Source organism: Cydia amplana, chromosome 14 (assembly GCF_948474715.1).
Source record: "Cydia amplana chromosome 14, ilCydAmpl1.1, whole genome shotgun sequence".
NCBI classification, from domain to species: Eukaryota; Metazoa; Arthropoda; class Insecta; order Lepidoptera; family Tortricidae; genus Cydia; species Cydia amplana.
In genome coordinates, this window is record NC_086082.1 from 15,629,248 (window position 1) to 15,648,764 (window position 19,517).

The 19,517-nt window shown below is 37.6% G+C and overlaps 1 protein-coding gene and 1 long non-coding RNA gene across 3 annotated transcripts in view; both read right to left on the reverse strand.

Moving 5' to 3' along the window:
• LOC134654243 (uncharacterized) overlaps positions 1-19,517 on the reverse strand; it is a 206,942-nt gene that overhangs the window by 85,258 nt on the left and 102,167 nt on the right. The gene's annotated exons all lie outside the window — the stretch shown is intronic.
• The window catches only part of LOC134654185 (Ig-like and fibronectin type-III domain-containing protein 1), a 103,102-nt gene that overhangs the window by 80,844 nt on the left and 2,741 nt on the right, over positions 1-19,517 (reverse strand). For both annotated transcript variants that reach the window (XM_063509637.1, XM_063509636.1), the window contains exon 2: positions 1,494-1,563. In XM_063509637.1, the coding sequence (XP_063365707.1) occupies positions 1,494-1,563 (70 nt within the window). The remainder of the gene's footprint in view (positions 1-1,493; positions 1,564-19,517) is intronic.

Here is a 19,517-nt window from a genome sequence, read left to right on the forward strand (position 1 = left end):
CAAAAACTCTTACGTCACAACTCTACGAAAATACTCTTAAAAAATCTGAGTACTGTGTATTGAACTGAATGGAGAATGAGCGTTAGCACAAAGCCCAACTTTGTAAACACATAAACTCCAACCAATTATAAGTCTTATTACTACAACTGACGATCTATTTTCGCTTGAAGCTATTTAGAGACGTCATAATACGAATTCTGTTGCTTTTAAGGGATTTAAAGTCGTAGGAGGCCAATTCTGTTTTTAAAAATTGACAAGGTTTTGACACGAGCTTGAGTCGTGTCACCAAGCATCTCACGCGCACCAGTAAATATGAGCGAGCTGTCTTATTAGACGACACCTGATTGGATTTCGTGAGGACCAATCAGCGGTGGCAGGTTCCATTTTTATCGCCTGTCACTATGCCTGTCACTTTCGCACTTGCATACTTGTTAGAACGTGACAGGCATGGTGACAGCTGATAAAAATGCGACCGTGCTACGGGCGCAGCGTGCACGCTGACTCAATTTCGTATTAAAATTATATGAAAACCATGATTGTAGTTTTTAATTTAAGTACAGGTTTTTAATTTAAGTATCAAGATTTGTTCTTGATATGATCTCAACATCTCAGTCAATCAACTCTCAACAGTGTCATTTCTTTAACTAGATCAAATTCATCAGAATCGGCCTAAAAGTCGCCAGATTGCGATATTTGCATGACAAAATGCAAGGCAATTCGCTGCTCGCGTTTTGAATGTAACAATGTGTTTTGAGTTGTTAATTAAATATTATATTTTTGTTTGGGATTTGTAGGTGAATGGTGATATACTCCGTATTTTACGTTGTGTCGCTACAAGTACTTGCGCGATATCTATTGCTCTATTCTGACTTTGAAATCTGTTAAAAGGTACAATTGATTTAGTGAATCGAGTCATTACACATGTCGCTCACATTTAATGGTGAAATTGAATAAATAGTTCGTAGCAATAATAATGGGCGTAATCCATAATTGCTGGAGCCTCTTAGTAAAAGTATGTTTAGTGTTTAGACCTCTGTGAGAGAAGATCGCGTTTTTCACAGACAATAATATTTCGTGTTTCGTGGGTTATTGACTATTGTTGTGTGTTTTCGTTTCGTGTTTTATTTATATTTTGTTTATATTTTTATTTTTATTCTAAGCTTAATAATATTTCGTTTGATCAAATTAACATCTAAGAAGCTTGTACTAAAACCGCTTTTGAAGCGTGTGATTGAGATGCCGCCGTTGTCGCATTTCTGCTACGGTTACAAGTTATAACGTTCGACCGTCGCTTATTTTATGAATTTAGTTAGTTCTGCCGGCCTAGCCAAGGTTACAATCGCTATCGCTTCGACACCGAAACGCTTTGTGTCTCTCTATCACTCTGCCATATTTGTGCGACAGGGACAGTTGCGTTTCGATCGCTACGAAGCGCAAGCGATTGGCATCTTGGCTACGCGGCCTGGACTCTGGTACATAAATAATTTGTTTACCTTCAACTGACTGAGCGTTGGCGGCGACGATGAGCGCTATGAGCGCCACGCACCGCGACGTAGGCCTCATCTGGAACAACAATAAAATATAAGTTAATAAATACACACACAAACACACACTCTATACACACACATTGTTACACACTGTTAACTCTGCCAATTTCTGTGATGTTGAATAAAAAAATTATATGTCTATGTCTATGTCTAAATACATATTTATGATGGTATAATATATGTCGTGGTCAAATCATAGAAATATCATGATGTGGAAACCATTCTTGAAATGATCGGTTGGCAACATAATCAAAAAATCAAACCTAACCTAAAACTATAAGTACTATAACTATTCAAAGAAAATTATCATTATTTTAAAAATATACAGAGCGATTACCGCCTTAAATTTTAAAATTAAATATTGCCGAGAAAATAATTTTCACATAATGGCATATGAAAATTAATATCAATTTGTAAGTTCTTAAATCGGCTTAAATGACACAAAACACAGATATTAAAATGGTTTATTTAATTCTCTTTCATTCAATGTTCATACCTAAGTATACCTATCATTATGGCAAAATGTAGCTGCATTAAATTCGGTTAAATATATTTAATATATTTAATTATACTGTATTTCATTATTTAAAAAAAACAACGGGTTGCACTCAGGGAGTGCCGGCAGAAGTGAAAACTCAATCACTATTGCAAAATGTCTGCAGCACTATGTATAATTAAGGTTAACGTCATCTAGCGTTATTTCGTCGCATTACTTGATAACCCCTAAGCACATCACTGTTAGTACTCGAGTTATATTAATACCAGTTAGAGCGAAACTCACTAGATGGTATTTAAATCAGTAAAGAAAAACTCAATGACATTGAAGTAACAGTTTTTCGATCAGGCCTCGTGTCCGTCTTACGTCTTACGGTCACGTGACACCTATTACGAGTTTAACATTTTTTCCCCATCACAAAAAGTGCACAGCGCCGCTAAAGAAGTTTTCACTTCTAAAATAGGATATTTTCCATAAAAGTTCAATACAAGCGCACAGTGAATAAATGAACGTCATTCATAAATTATTACGTACTTACCAATGTTCGAATTATTTTAATTCCGTATTAATTAATTAAACAGCTATGCGTATAATTACCAATTTTGCATTACATTTTAGCTCACGGAATAATTTATTTATATTTTATGAGTGCGCTATTGTACTAACATTTAATTGGAAGGTTGGGAAGAAGAACTTCAAAATAACAGTTTTAGGAAGAAATATGATTGATTAGCTAGATGAAAATTATAGTTAAACTAACATCTGATAGGAATTCTCAATTAATATTATAAATTCAAAACTCTCTTTACGCTTAAATCACTGAATCGATTTAGATGAAATTTGGTATGAAGATAGTTTGAGGCCCAAAAAAGGACATAGGATATAGTTTTTATCGACCATTAACATTATACCAAGCAGACGCAGTCGCGGGCAGAAGCTAGTAATTGATAAATCGTATACTCGTATATTGCAGTTTTTTTTAGATTATGTAATTTGACATTACTGGCAAGTGACATCACTGCTATATTATGAAAAAGAATATTTTATTTGTTAACATCCATATTAACCTACATTTCCTCTCAAAATAGTTTAATTCATTCTAAAAACTTGAGCAAATTGAGCTGCAACTCATTTCTCAGGCTGCTCTTACCACGAACAAATAAAATGATTTCAACAAACAAGGTCTTAAGCGCCACGCAATTTGTATAAAATTACGATGTTTTATACTAAACCGTTCCCATTCAGCCCGTATACATTTGAAGCAAAGTACTCCGTTTAAAAATGCAAGTATTCAAATCGCTGTAACGCTACAGCGTAGCGCAGCTACAAGTGTAATTGCTACGGGCTACGGCCCGCCATGATTGTGCTTTCTAAAGTAGAGAATGCAGTAAATAATATACAGGGTGTTAAATAATAAACTTAGAAACAATAAGCTGGTGCGATCGCGACCCCGATTTATCCTCCTTTTCATTTTTAGGGTTCGGTACCTAAAAAGGAAAAAACGGAACCCTTATAGGATCACTCGTCTGCGTCTGTCTGTCTGTCCGACCATTAATGTCAGGTGCACGTTCAAAATGGCCTATCAATCGTCATTGAAATGGTACATATTTTATTGATGTATGTATGTATGTAAACACTTTATTGTACATAAGACAGGTTAAGATACAATTAAAAGAAAGTATACAATGTACAAAGGCGAACTTATCCCTATAAGGGATCTCTTCCAGTCAACCTTTGAGCGATTGAGAGTAGACAAATGAAAATGACAGACAAACGAACACATGTACAGAAAAGTAAACTATGGTTCAATTATTACCCAAGTAAATAATTAAAACCTTTAGCCTACATTCTAATATAAATACACATATATAATAAATATTAATATGAATACATACATATAAATAAATCACATAATTAAATAAAAATATTTAGTACTCAACCAGAACACAAGTCATTGGATAGCCATAGTTTATGCAATTTAGTCTTGAGTGATGCTACCGACTGGGACTGTCTAAGGGATAACGGTAACTTGTTCCACAACTGCACAGCGCGCACTGTGAAGGACCTGGAGTATGACCGAGTCTTGTTACACAGCGGTTTGCATTCGATTTCAAGTGATGACCACTACCATCCGCCAGGTATGTAAATCTTTCAGAAAGATATGGTGGGGAGGTTGGATTGAACAGGACGTTGAAGAGCAGTGACAGGATGTGTACGTCCCTGCGCCGACGGATCGGGAGCCAATCGAGCTGAGAACGGAAGTCGGAGATGTGGTCATATTTCCGCAACCCAAAAATATATCGGATGCATACATTTTGCATTGATAACCATGAATTGATGTTTCAAGTTCAAATGCCGCTAGTTCATTCAAGTGTAACCTCCCAAAACATTCCCTTACCGACCGCCCACCCTGTAGTGCGGTAAACCGACCGGCTCAAATTAATTGACTCCTTTGTTATCTTTGTTGTGGTGTTGGGTATTGTTTGTTTGAGATCAAAATCAAAACTTTAACAGAGTATTTAATCAGAGCCGGCCCCTTTGACTTTTGGAGAAGAAGAAATATTTTTACTAGAGTCTCGCCCGCTAATTCTTGCGCGAAATTGCTTAGTTTGAGCGAAATGAAAGCGCGAATGATAGAGTCGGGGCAAAATAAGTCTGCAGTGAGTTTGATAGCACAGAGCGTGTACATGTTATTTTAAACGTCATAATTTCATAGATATTGACGTTTAAGATAACACTTCTACGCTCTGTGCTATCAAATTCGCTGCAGACTTATCTTCGGTCCGACTCTAGCTAACTGATATTTTTTCCAATATCATTCTAATATCGGTTTAATGTCAGTGCATGTTCGAATTGGCCTGTAAGTCAAAATAACACATAATTATAAGGACTACGCTCATAAATAGGTCATCGCTCTCTGTGGCGCTGATTTTCAATAAGGCCCAGTAGATGTAATCCCTTTGAATACAGTTCCTAGTTTATCATCCTCTCAAAACATTCCCTTACTGACCACCCAACCTGTAGTGCGGTAAACCGACCGGCTCGAATTAATCGACTCCTTTGTTTTATTCCGACGGAACCGACTTTTCAAAACGGCCGATTAAATTTTGACGACACGGTTGTTGCCGTTTATGGGCCGTAAAAACTTTCCAAATGGATGTCATTGAGAATTGAAGGGGTTTAGGGGTGACGAGTTATTAATAAGGACTGTCAATCTCTGGAAAAACGGCCCGATTCTAACCATGTTTATAAGAAGTCACAGCGGTACGATCCCACCGGTCTATCAGTGTCTGAAGATACATTTCTTCAACCAAAAAAAGTCACTTTTGACACAGACAGATCGGTATCGTACCGATGTCACTTATTATAGGCATTGTTCAAATCGGGCCGTAAGTCACGATTCATTACAGCCACCACATAAGTGTGTGTCGCATCGCACAATACATTTTTGGCAATCGTATTGTGATTTGAACGAGCGCCACGATTTCTCAAAAACTCTGCGGGCGGAACCTAGTGTACCTTAATATACGTTTACAGTACATCTGGTGCTACATTACGACATCAGGCGTTATAATAAGCACATTACGTAACTACGTCGATTTAAAGGGCCATACTCATGTACTGTAAAACGTTGTATGATACACAAGCGAACGCAACGAGTGGTGGATTTCCTATTTTTCGCACTTGTTTCGTGTATGATAATATTAATAATACTACACCAACGAGAACAAACGCAACGTATAACGCATAGCTATCTTTATCATTTACTGGTCTCTAATTTTAGTGAAGTTTCGAGCTTAATGGGGTTTTGAAATGTTTTTGATTAATTTAAATTGGGATGAGAGGGTTGATAAGTGGGGAATAATTGTCGTTTATCCAATGGAAATTTGTTTTTAAAACCATTATGGGTTATAGATTTTGTTAGATACCTACCTAATTAGTTTAATAAAAGTATTAGCTTTTGCCCGCAGCTACGTCAGTTAGTCGTTTAGAGTTGTCAATAGTCAATGATCTTCAAGTTTTCTAACAAAACATATTTGTTTTGGTGAAGCAAGAAAATAAATGTTAGGTAATTCTTGATATAGGGTAATTCGCCAGTAACTGGCCACCTATTATTAACTGGCCTCCCTTAACTAAAAAATGAATTCTATTCACCTATAAACAGAATTCATTTTAGTATAAGGTGGCTGGTTATTGAAGGCTGGCCGTTATTGAAACCTTATACAAAAATGAATTCTGTTTATAGGTGAATAGAATTCATTTTTAGTTTAGGGTGGCCAGTTATATCAGTTATATCAGAGATATCACCTTCAACTTATAACGAAAAAGTGGTCGACCACGCGAAATCGCTTTCTTCCATTCCTTCCTATCGTCTAGTCCTTAGGGAGGCATGGGGCCCTATGCTATGGAGCAACAAGCGTCCATAGGCTGCGCTGGCCGCCGACCATCAGGCGGGTCGCACGCGTGACCAGTCGTGGTAAATAAAAAAGATTACCAGCCTTAACTATTATTGCAAGATTTATTGTTTTAATACAAACGTAGTCCTCATTTTCCTCTCTGGATATGGATAGATGTATATCAACCACAGATATACCCTTCATTTGATTTTTTCGAATTTTTAACTATAGTCCGTCAACCAAATCTTGTCAGTAGCAATGTAAAGCAAACTAAAGTAGGGCAACACTCAAAGAGCAGTATTGCGCTAAGAAAAGCAGCAATGTACATCGAACCAAAAGATTTTTTTTTCCGCTGAGCGCGCCCTGCGTACGTCAATTCAAATTGTCACTCGCGGTTTATTGAAAAAATTTGAAACATGGACGGACAATTTAAAAGCGATGTTAAAACAATGTTAATCAAAATGATGAACAAATTTGAAGATATCAAAAACAACTCCCTATCTATGTCTTCTAAGTTTACTAAAATAAAATCATATCAAAATGCAGATAATTAGATAGTGCATATATTTGTTATTTACAATATAATATGCCACTTGTTAATGTAAATTAGTGTACTCTTCTGGATGAATATGACATACTTACCTGTGTAATTTTTTTGGTTGGTATATATACTTGGTCAACCAGATCTTGACAGTAGAAAAAGGCGGCAAATTTGAAAAATGTAGGCGCGAAGGGTATCATCCCATAGAAAATTTGAATTTCGCGCCTTTTTTTACTGACAAGATTTGGTTGACCAGCTATATTGTACAATAGGATTACATATTAAAAAGAAAACAACTGATATTTGGGTGTTTATTTAATTTAAAGGTAAATAAGATAAGGGTCACTTTAGCTTACACTATAATTCAGGTCATTAATTGAAAAAATATAATGAAGTTACCAATGTTACCGGGTCACTTCAACCAAGCATAATACTCTGTAGTATTCTATTGCATCTTTGTAGTCACAGCTGATTGCTGAAAATATTAGACATGTGGGCCTATGGACGGTTTCCAGGACACAATTTATGGTCTTGTTGGATAGATTTAGGCATACGTTTTAATTTTATTTATGCCTTTTAACCCTAAAACAAAAAAACTGAACATAATCTTAAAAGTTCGAAAGAGTTCTTCCAGTATGTACTTGTCATAACCTCAATTTTTAGTAATGTTTACCATCAACGAGCATGATTGTACATTGTAGGCCCCTTAGCTTTGCTTATTCTTATTTAATGTATTGGTATTTAATGGTGACAGCAGAAATATCTCTTGAAACAGAAACGATTCAGAATGAAAACCAAATGAAAACAAATAAGGTGACGGCTGTCATTCACGATCCCATCACGATCCGCATTCCACAGATAAAACACAGATGACACGCATTTTGGAATTATTCGAACACAGTGTTGCTAACCCGCGATTTTTCAAATTTGCCGCCTTTTACTACTGACAAGATTTGGTTGACGGACTTTATCATAGGAGTTAAGGGTATTTAAAAATTTATATGGAAATTGGTTTTTGCTCCTAATTCTTATAAAAATAAAAAATATAAAAAAAAATCAAAATGTGGTTAATACACATGAAATTATGTTAAAATATTTTCCATAACGTCAGTATATCCGTAATATATGTGTGTTATTTGTGTTTCCATGTACATTTATTCTGAGGTTGTGCAATAAAGAGGGTTTGTATTGTATTGTATCCAGTGGAGAAAATGCAGGGGACTGGTTTTGTATGAACAAGCGGCCGTCCCATTTTCCTCTTAATAAGTTGTCATTCATCAAGAAGAACTAGTTCATAATAATCTGTCCCGGGCTGGCGGTCTAAAAGCTATATAAAAATTCTTGAAAAGCCTCGACAAGGCAGACTTTTAAATTTCTATGATTCCCGGGAGAAATTAAAATTTGAAGCTTACACGAGTTTCGCTTTGGTATTGTAAAAATGCTTTTAATGTAAACCAGAGATGCCACGAACATTCGGTAACTATTCGGTATTCGGTTGTTTCGGCTACTTTGCCGAATATTCGGTATACGGCCGAATATCGAATACCTATTGCATATTACCTAAAAAGAAAAAAATACACAATAAAACTAACCAAAAACTAGGTATATTTAATAGTTAAATATATTTTCTTGGAAAGTTGTTAAATACTATCTTTTTTGAGCATTTGTTGATTAAAAAATATTAAAAAAAAACAAAAACAGTTCCACAAAAATATATATCTGAGCAAACGTTATGCTTTGTTGGCGATCAGTTTTCATAATAATTGTGACTCAAAATGTTTACATGTCATACCGAATATTCGGCGCTTCAACCGAGAGAGATGCCGAATATTCGGCATTCGGCCAAATCCATCTATTCGGGGCATCTCTAACATAAACTACCACCTCTTTGTTGTGATACTGTGAATGTGAAAGAGACTTATTGCATTATTCATAAATGTCTGCTAAGTTAATCAGCTGATGATCATCGTTTGTCCCTCTCTATGGCATCACGACAGATAGGGACAAACGACGATCAACAACTGATTAAGTTAGCAGCCGTATAACGCCATTACATTTTAAAATTATTCGTCAGATAGTACTGTCAGATTGTACCGTCGGAATGTACGGTTAGGATTAAATTAGTAGCAGCGAATGTAGATAAATATCCCATGAAAGTGTACCTACTTATACACCCCAGTCCATAAGTATGGAAACAAAGTTATTTTTCTTAATTTTTAATATTTCCATTATTATTATTGTGTATTGGTAACGCAAAAATTACTTTAGGCAGTTTTATAAAATTAAAACAGCACCCAAACTATTAAAACATCCTAATATGCGAAAAATATATAAATTTGAGAGAACATACAAATCAACCTTCTTAATTGTTTTTCTACGAAAGGTTGAATTTACAGTTTTATTAAAGAAAATTATAAGTAATTTACTTTTAAAATGTTCTATTATCATTTTACTCTTTTGTTTTTGAATTGTCAATAAGTAAACAGAATAAATTGAAAATTACAGTTTTTTATTGTCATATAAGTTTGTTTCCATACTTTTGGCCTGGGGTGTATACATAAATATTGACAGTAAAAGCCACCGACGGTGTCGAAACTGATATAATCCCCTCAATTTTGCCGTGCGCTATACCCGATGTTGATACATGAATAATTATTAAACACACGCTGAGGCAGTTAGCTCATACAAATGGAATATTTAAAAAAAATATAAATATAGGTCATCGGATAATTTTTCTAGTCCCACATTAAGCTTAAAATTTTTTGTTATGGGTTATAAATAAATTAAGTCGTATAAAGCTTATAATATGTACACACATCTATCTACACAGATACTACAGAGATAAATAAAATACTATGGACGCTAGGCGACGATAGATAAATACATACTTGTATACATAGGAAACGCCCATGACTTAGGAACAAATATTTGTGATCATCACACAAATAAATGCCCTTACCGGGATTTGAACCCAGGACCATCAGCTTCACAGGCAGTGTCACTACCCACTAGGCCAGACCGGTCGTCAAACCAACGGTCGGTGTTGCCAACTGATCATTTCATGAATGGTTTCCACATCATGATATGTCTATCGCAGGGAATTGATCAAAACAGAGATTTGAACAAGTCTGTAAGGGATATGATCAAATCACGCAGGATGTTAAAATGGCGAATCCATATCATCATTTCCCTAGAAAAATTCAGTCATTTGACCAAATCACTGACTCTGTTTGACCCACTAGGCCAAACCGGTCGTCTTATCAATCGTCGTCAAATCAACAGAGTAACCTCAACTTTTTCTTCCGCAAATTACCGCCAATTTTCCCTAATTTTAAATGAGTTTGTATGGCAGCCGCCTTCCCCGCATCATAACGCATGTTCATCATATTTAACTTGCATATAATTTTGCTGGAAACCCTTTGACTTTGCAAAGAGCGTGTGTGGAAAGTTCGGGAACAGTAAATGAGTTTGCTATTCATTATGATCGTCTTTTTGGGTAGGCACTTGAATGTTTGCTTTCAAATGTTGTGTGCCTGTCGTTTTAAATTAATAAACTTCGAGTTAAGGAATATTTAACGATTGAAGTTTTGATTTAAACTTTTACGATTTTTACTCATTATTATTCACAGCGACTTAATCGCGTAAAATTGTTTTAAAACTTCTGACGTTTCGAGGACTGTGTTGTTCCCGTGATCTCGGCGTTGTGTCTAAATCTTAATTTTACTCCATTAAGTCCCATGGTAGTGAATAATAATGATTGAAGTTAAATTAAATAACACTATGTAACGGAATTTCTGCATAAAAGTCGTAACTCCTTACTAACTCGAAATGACATAAAACCTTTTACCAATGACTTATTATAACTCAAGATATGTTATAGGCGTTCCAAAATTGAAGCGCTTACCTTATGACAAATTGTACAAGTTGATTTTAGTCGCACCTGGGCAAGCGAGAAATGTGCACGTCCTAAACGAGCTCCCGCTCAACGAAAGAAAAAGTGCGAAAATTTATCAAAAATAACAGATTTCTTCATAGGTATAGAAATAAATATGGAAGTATTTTTTGTGCTTCTTATATGAGTACTAGCGACCCGCCCCGGCTTCGCACGGGTTACACAAAATCTTAACAAACTGTACACCTTAACCTTCCTCAAGAATTGCTCTAATATGAGAACTGCATGAAAATCGGTTAAGTAGTTTTCGAGTTTATCGCGAACATACAAACACACGAACAGACAGACGCGGCGGGGGACTTTGTTTTATAAAGTGTAGTGATAACCTATTATTATTTATTATTATTGGGGTTGTGCCGCATCGACCAAGTATTGATCTATTGTGACGGCCCTTTAAAGTTCATTACTATTGCCCGATGCATCCAGAAAATTACAGATTCTTTGGGCCGTAACGTTCTGTACCTCATAGGGTTGCAATACGTATAGTGATAACCCTATTTATAGTTATAAAATAGGTATCATTACCTTTAACAATGAATCAGTCCTCTATCCTTACAAGATACATTTAACAACCAGCAATTAAGACCTTAATTGAAACATGAATAAGCAATTACGTGTTCTTTATACAAACGTATCACGTATATACCGGGTGTAACAGGAGCAATAAATTAAACAGTAGGTTATGGGCATTTTCACTGCCGTGCACCTCTGTAACGGCCAGTTAGCAATCGTTACAAAACTGACGGTCAATGTCAGATCCCATACATTTTGTCAGGAATGTAACGGTTAGACGTTACTGAAACACGACTTAAGTCGCGCTTTAAGGTGCACAGTTAAGTGAAAATGCCCTTATACTTCTCAAACTGACCAACATTAGTTCAGCAACTTTTAAAAATAACTTGTGTTTTTAGTTTTTATTATACTATAAAGTTTATTCTTGGACGAAATGTTTTGCGAGTTTTATTATGTTTAACACATTCACTAGTGTTCTACTGTTCGTAGGCGCTTTTCGTTACATACGGTTTTTCCCATGTTATCGGCTACGGTCGTAGCGCGTAGCTCGCGCTGGCACTGAATGTGTTAATGCGTGACAAGCAACGTCAAACACACTGATGTCAGCGTACATTGAAAATAATATTTAATTTGTATGAAAAAGATAAAATCGAAAGATTTCATAATTTTTAAGAGTTGTAATTCAAAGTTATATCGTTTGTGGAGCCACAATATATGGTTATTATTTGCTCGTGTTACACGAAACATCCTGTATAGTTCGCTCTAACGCCCCCAGTTTTGTGAACTAATGGATCGGGGAAGATTTGCAACTGGGTTCAGTTTACGTTTGGTATCAATTATGTATAACTACACACTAATTGTACATGACCTAGTTACATTCGTTTCATGTAAATGGGTCGTGCCTCAGAATAAGTGAAGTTAAGTACAGAAGGTTCTCGCGAATGAGCTAGAATGGCTATAGAGACTTCATTAGAGCTCAAAAAACTGTCCACAACGGGAAATTGTGCATAGGGTATCTTAAAAGTTGCATGCTTCAAAATCAGGAATCGAACTAATCAATCGATTCAATTTCAATCAATCAAATATCAAATAATCAATCAATAATTATTTTCAAATAGGCATTTTTTGCTGTCCCACGGCTAAAACTCGAAGTCAATAGGTCAGTCAGTCAGTTTGTTATGACTTGAAGATACCCCCCCAAAATCTTCTTTGCCTATTGAATAACGGTTAGATTAAATTTACCACGCAATAGTGCGGTTAGTTAGGTGTCGATCACCATCAAGTGTGCACGCGGGAACAGTTTTATTTATGAAAAAAAAAAAAAAATCTCTTCGACATATTTTGGTACGACTACAATGACATTTGTATGGAAGCTTAATATGGTACACAGTCGAAATAAAAATGTGTATTTTATAATAATGATTACGAATATAGTGTTCAAATATATATTAAAATAAATAAGTGAATCGATTTATTGTGTAGAAAATTTCGCCAAAAAATATTATTGGCGACAGATGATACGAATTGATTAACAGGACAAGCTATAATGGCGCCATCTGCTAAATACTTCAACCGGCCAACCCCATTGACTGTTATAATTTATAGTCAATATCTCTTTGATTTCGGGTTTAATTTTAATTTTGTAAAATTTTAATGTCCCATCCAGCCGTTTACATGCTCGGCTGGCTCGGGTCACGGTTAATGTGGCTTGTGAAAGCGTTTTAATTTTTTAATTAGCCCTGCCGTTCTTTGAGGCTCGGGCAAACCCTTAATTGACGGTTCTCGGTATATTTATAATAAATAGGTCACTTACCTAATGCGGTTACTAATTATAAAGTTTAGTTCTTTTAGGGTCACTTGCACCCACTAACCCGGGGTTAACCGGTTAAATTTGGAGTTACCATGGTTACCAGTACAATTTGACACTGGGTTGATGGTTTAACCAGTTAACCTCGGGTTAGTGGGATAGTTCAAGTGGCGCTTAAGCAAATTTAATACGATCGACAGGGCTACGGAATGCAAAACTTAATATAAAACTTCTATTTACTCGCTCTACTTTATTTGTAGTACGATGCTCAGCAACAAAAAATACTACAGTCTACAGTAATACTACATCATATTCAAGAATATGACCCATAGCATGGCTCTTATGTCAGCGAATTAAGAACTAAGGGACATATTTTTGATTAAGTTATATGTAGCCATATTTTTACACTTGACTGTACCTACGAGACAAAAATTCATGTCTTTAATGTTATTAGAGCTTTTTGATTTAAAATGAGAGCGAACTTCGAATGTATGGGAGCTTCCTGGTGGAGTTATATAAATTGAAATTGAAATCATTTATTGCATATTACCATAGAGAAATATAATAAGACAAGAGTGCTCACTCCATACATCAGTTAGACTATTAATTTCAGTGTCTACATCTAGCATCGAGTAACGGAACTATCAGTACTGCTACTTGACAATAGATGTAGCAGTACTGATAGTTCCGCTACTCGGTGCTAGATGCTTTTTGGTACTAAAACTGATGTATGGAGTGAGCAGTCTATGTATTTTTTTCTCTGTGATATTACCTGCAGCTGTTCTTAAATATAATCTGTTCATGTGACGCCCTGTTAGGGCACGGCAACATAGTCCACATAGGGCAACATATAATAATCTAGTCTAAAATTGTATATAATTATTAACAGTGTACACGAGGTTCACATTTAAGAAAATTATAGTGTGTAAAAATCGTGAAACTTTAAATCAGTGTGTCGTACCAAGTTTCCATCTCAAACTTTCGGCAAGTTCAGACAAATGAGGGCCAAATCTGACCCAATGACCCAATGCAAATGACGGACAGACTGTCATATCGGTATAAATTACACAATAACTGCAATAAATCCGTCCATAGGCTCGTGAGGGCTCATAAATCCGCCACGAGCGATAAGGACGGGATATGCGCGAACAGCGGTAATGTGACAGGGTTCTGTACACATAATCACAGAAGAAATAATGTCAGTCAATTTAATTTCCGACCCATTTCTGTCACAGTGACAATCAATAGAAAAGTCACTAAAGACCGCATACCATTGTCACTGTGACAAGGCACAAAATGGGTCGGAAATTAAATTCTTTGACTTTGAAAAATCAAATGATTATAGCAAGGGTTATAGTTTAGACTTTTGCTGACCAGTTAAAAATAATACCCTAATTATAGGTACCTATTATAATATGTACTCCGTAATAATATAATACTATCATAATATCATAAAAATTCATCCTTTGGAACCTTTTAAATAACTAACAGAAGGCTTCGGAAATATTATTTGATCAATTGTTAGTGTATTATATTGTAATACGATACGTAAAACTACTTACAGTCTCTTGTTTTATGAGCGTTAGAAAAAATACCATACTTAGAATTTCTGTCAATCTTATTCTATTTTGTTCTTCATACTGTTCACTTGTGTGACAAACACCTTTGTCCTTTTCGAGGTATAAAATTTCGCACAGCTCGACAGCTGAAGGATTATACGTCAGTGAATATGGTTTGGTCGCCGTGTGATATTACTCCTCTGTTCCCGGATTTAACCCGGACGGTAGGACGAGAGATTTCAAGCATTGGACATGGTGCATAGGTATACCTATATATAAGTACGATGATACGTACTATTGAACAGCTTTAAGTATACATAATATTGCCTTCGGTTACCGCGATAGTTACTCATGAAATAAAACTATTGAAACGGATTATATCCCGTATATTTAATTTATACTACAAACACGGACTGTTCACAAGTCTACAGACGAAGCGAGACTGATACCGCTTCCGCACTTGCATCAAAATGAGCTAATGGCTGACTTTGCATACTATGTAGGTATCTACTACTACATAAATGTTTTGTACTATTGTAATGACGAAAAACAACCTACCTAATGTAACACTATCTCGTTGTTTTAAAACCTTGAAAATATTATTCAGGACATTAAAGTAGGAAATAAACCTTATCTTTAAAAAACTTAGTTTATTTGAAACTTATCTGTAAATGAAACCATCGTAAACTCTCTTAATGTTGTCCATAAAACCGACGGTACCCTAAAAAACGAGGGTCGAATTCTATTTATTTTCGTCGAGATCTTAGCCACCATATTTCACTTCGATATATCCCGAAAACCTCTGAATTATTTATACATTGTGATGAAATAAATTTATTTCTGCGTTAGGTTTTCACGTTGGCGCGGTTTGTAAGTGACTCACGTATACGCTTGGTTATTTTTTAACCGAATAAGTGAATGAGATATATATATACATAAGTCAAGTTTATCCTGGTACAGATATAGTGCATGATTATTTTCCATCCTATTTTCACGGAAACGTACGTACGTATCTTGTACGTAAACGAACGTATCTTGTACGAAAACGAACGTATCTATAGTCTTGATACAAAAATGTACTGAGGTTGACTGAAGTAGTATGACAAATACGAACGCTTCCGAGAAAACACGATGGAAAATAATTATGCGCTACCCCCCTTATTCATAAACGTCTGCTAAGTTAATCAGTTGCTGATCGTCGTTTGTCCCTCTCTATGGCATAACGACAGATAGGGACAAACGACGATCATGAACTGATTAAGTTAGCAGTCGTTTATGAATAACGCCATACATCTGTATAACTAGGATTTAGCCTTTTGGGTAAAGTCCTTCGGCGTTTACGTACACATCTATGTTACCCAACACTGGCTGACTTCATGATCTACCTGATTTTGCGATCGGCCGCAGACATTCATATTACAAACATCCTGACACTACACTTAGATTAAACTACCTTCCAGGGAGCATTAAAGTGTCCATTTTCGTCGTCTCAAGTTTACAGTGTAGTAGCTTGTTAAATAAAATATATGCAGGGACAATAAAACTGGCATTGTGTTTCCGTCTGGGTTCTTTACGGTCACACGAATTGTATTACTAGTAGTTATTTGTCACAAAGTATGTATAAAGTAAAGTATGTACAATCCAACCAATCAGGGTATAAAAAGCAGCCATTTTTGCCGTTTGGGTTCTTTACGGTCACACAAATTGTATTACTGGTAGTTATTTGTCACAAAGTATGTAAGTAAAGTATGTATCAAATCAGGGTATAAAAAGCAGCCATTTTTACCATTTGGGTTCTTTACGGTCACACAAATTGTATTACTGGTAGTTATTTGTCACAAATTATGTATAAAATATGTATAAAGTAAAGTATGTATCAAATCAGGGTATAAAAAGCAGCCATTTTTACCATCGGTAATATAGGAACCCGACTCAAGACTTGGAACTTGTAGCAACACATTATATTATGTTTTAAATATTTTTATTGTTAATATTAGCTGCCTGCGCGCCGCGCTCCCGCGGCCGCGCGATGTACTTAAAAGTAACGGTATTATCTTCGGGCGCATTCGTGCGCACTCGGTTTTCCTTGCCAGCTGAGTCGTATCCGCTATCCGACGCCGGAAGGCTGCGCGCAGGCAGATCGCTCTCGCTTGCAATTTAAATACGTTTACATGTACTTTTCTGTGTTTCTTCTTCTACGGTGTCCTGTGCTATTTTCTTTCTTCCGTACTGTACTGACTATCTTCTGTGGACTGTGTTTAACCTATAATAAACTTTATAAATGTTAAACTGCGTATATTATTTAATATAGCTTCGTAGCTATAAATTTGGTGACTTTCCGACGTTAGAACTGAGTGCAGTGCAGTGTTATAGCGTCCGTGTGAACTTTGATCGCTATAATAAAGTGCGGAATAAATAACCATGGTAGAAACGACTGTTCCAACTGCTACTACGACTACTCCACCGACTGTTAGTGTGCCGAGGACATTGGATTCGACCGTTAGTGCAGTTGGCGTTAAAGTTCCGCCATTTTGGCCCGAGGAACCGGCTTTATGGTTTGCCCAATTGGAGGGACAGTTTAGTTTGGCGAATATTGTGGCCGACTCGACCAAGTTTTACCATGTCGTGAGCAATCTCGAGCACAAATATGCAGCGGAGGTCAAGGACATAATTACAAAGCCGCCGGCGACGGAAAAATACGACAAACTAAAATCTGAGCTAGTTTACCGATTGTCCGTGTCCAAGGACAAGCGAGTGGAGGAGTTGGTGTCTCAAGCTGAACTGGGTAATCGTAAGCCCTCGCAGTTTTTACGACATCTTCGCGACCTGGCCGGTACCGACTTATCGGACGACTTTCTGCGCAGTATATGGGCTAAACGTTTACCGCCACATGTGCAGACCGTTATCGCTACGATCTCAGATGCCACTTTGGACAAGGTTGCTGCGCTGGCCGACCGGGTGAATAATATTGTGGTACACACACCTCACGTTGCGGAAGCTTCTGGGTCAGCTGTTCCTGTTCTCGTGCCGTCATCTGTACCTAGCTCAATGGAGGAGCGTCTCAACCGCCGTATAGATGACCTTGTGCGGCAAGTAGCTGCCTTAACGACTGGAAATTCCCGTGGGCGAGCTACATCGCGCTCGCGCTCCCGGGGACGTCACAGCTCTCGCTCAATGAGTCGTGCGGGGAGCAGCGGACGTTGCTGGTACCACGACAGATTCGGCCCCCGTGCAACCAAGTGTCGCGCGCCGTGCAGCTGGACCGAGGGAAATGCCAGCGGCGGTCATTAATGACGACGAGTGATTGCCAAGTTTCCTCAGGTCGTCTTTTCGTTACCGACAAAAACACAAAACTGACATTTTTGGTAGATAGTGGTTCCGATGTATGTGTTTTTCCTTTTACTTCTGTAAATCCTCAGAGCCGCACTAAAGATAAATATCTATTGTTTGCTGCTAATGGTACTCCTATACCTACTTATGGCTCAATTAGTCTTACGCTTGATTTTGGCTTACGCCGCGCTTTTCATTGGCGTTTTATCTTAGCCGAAGTAACAAAGCCTATCATTGGCGTAGATTTTTTAGCGTTCTATAACCTGCTAATAGATGTAAGGCATAAACGGCTTATAGATTATTGTACTATGCTTACCGCTCGTGCTTATTCAGCCTCTTCTTGCTCCGTGAGCAGTATTAAGTCGATTGCAGGTACAACGGCGTATCACGAATTACTGCAGCAATTTCCGGAAATAACGAGACCTGCGGGTGACCCGACGGAGCGAGCCGTGAAGCACAATACGGTTCACTACATCCGTACCACCCCTGGTCCGCCGGTGTACTGCCGTCCTAGACGGTTGGATGCAGAGCGGCTTAAAATAGCCAAGCAGGAGTTCGACGATATGGTGCGTACAGGTATAGCACGCCGCTCCGATAGCCCCTGGTCGTCGCCCCTTCACATGGTCCCCAAAAAGAACAACGGCTGGCGACCTTGCGGCGACTATCGCGCGTTGAACGCCCGCACCATACCAGATAGGTACCCTGTCAGGCATCTTGCCGATTTCTCTCACAACTTACACGGCTGTCAGATTTTTAGCACGTTGGACCTGGTTCGTGCCTACAACCAGATTCCGGTGTTTAAAGATGACATTGCTAAAACAGCCATCACGACTCCGTTTGGGTTGTTTGAGTTCAGCTTTATGGGGTTCGGGTTGCGCAATGCCGCGCAGACATTCCAGAGATTCATTGACGAAATCCTCGGTGACCTGGAATTCTGCTTCCCGTATTTAGATGACATCCTGGTAGCATCTTCTTGCGCGACCGAGCACGAGACGCACCTTAGACAGGTATTCGAGCGACTACGTGAACATGGTGTTCTAGTAAACACCGCGAAGTGCGTATTCGGTGAGGCTGAGGTTACATTCCTTGGCCATCGCATCTCCAGCTCAGGCACGTCACCCTTGCCTGAAAAGGTGAAGGCCGTCATGGATTTCCCTCGCCCCACCAACATCAAGGCACTCCGTCGTTTTTTGGGCATGCTGAATTTTTATCGGCGTTTCCTGCCACACGCAGCCCAGAAACAGGCACCGCTGAACGGTTTGTTAGTCGGTCATCATTGCAAAAGCTCCGCTAAGATCGAGTGGAATGCAGACCTCAACGCAGCTTTCGAAGCTTGCAAGGTGAGTCTAAGTGAGGCTACACTTCTTGTCCATCC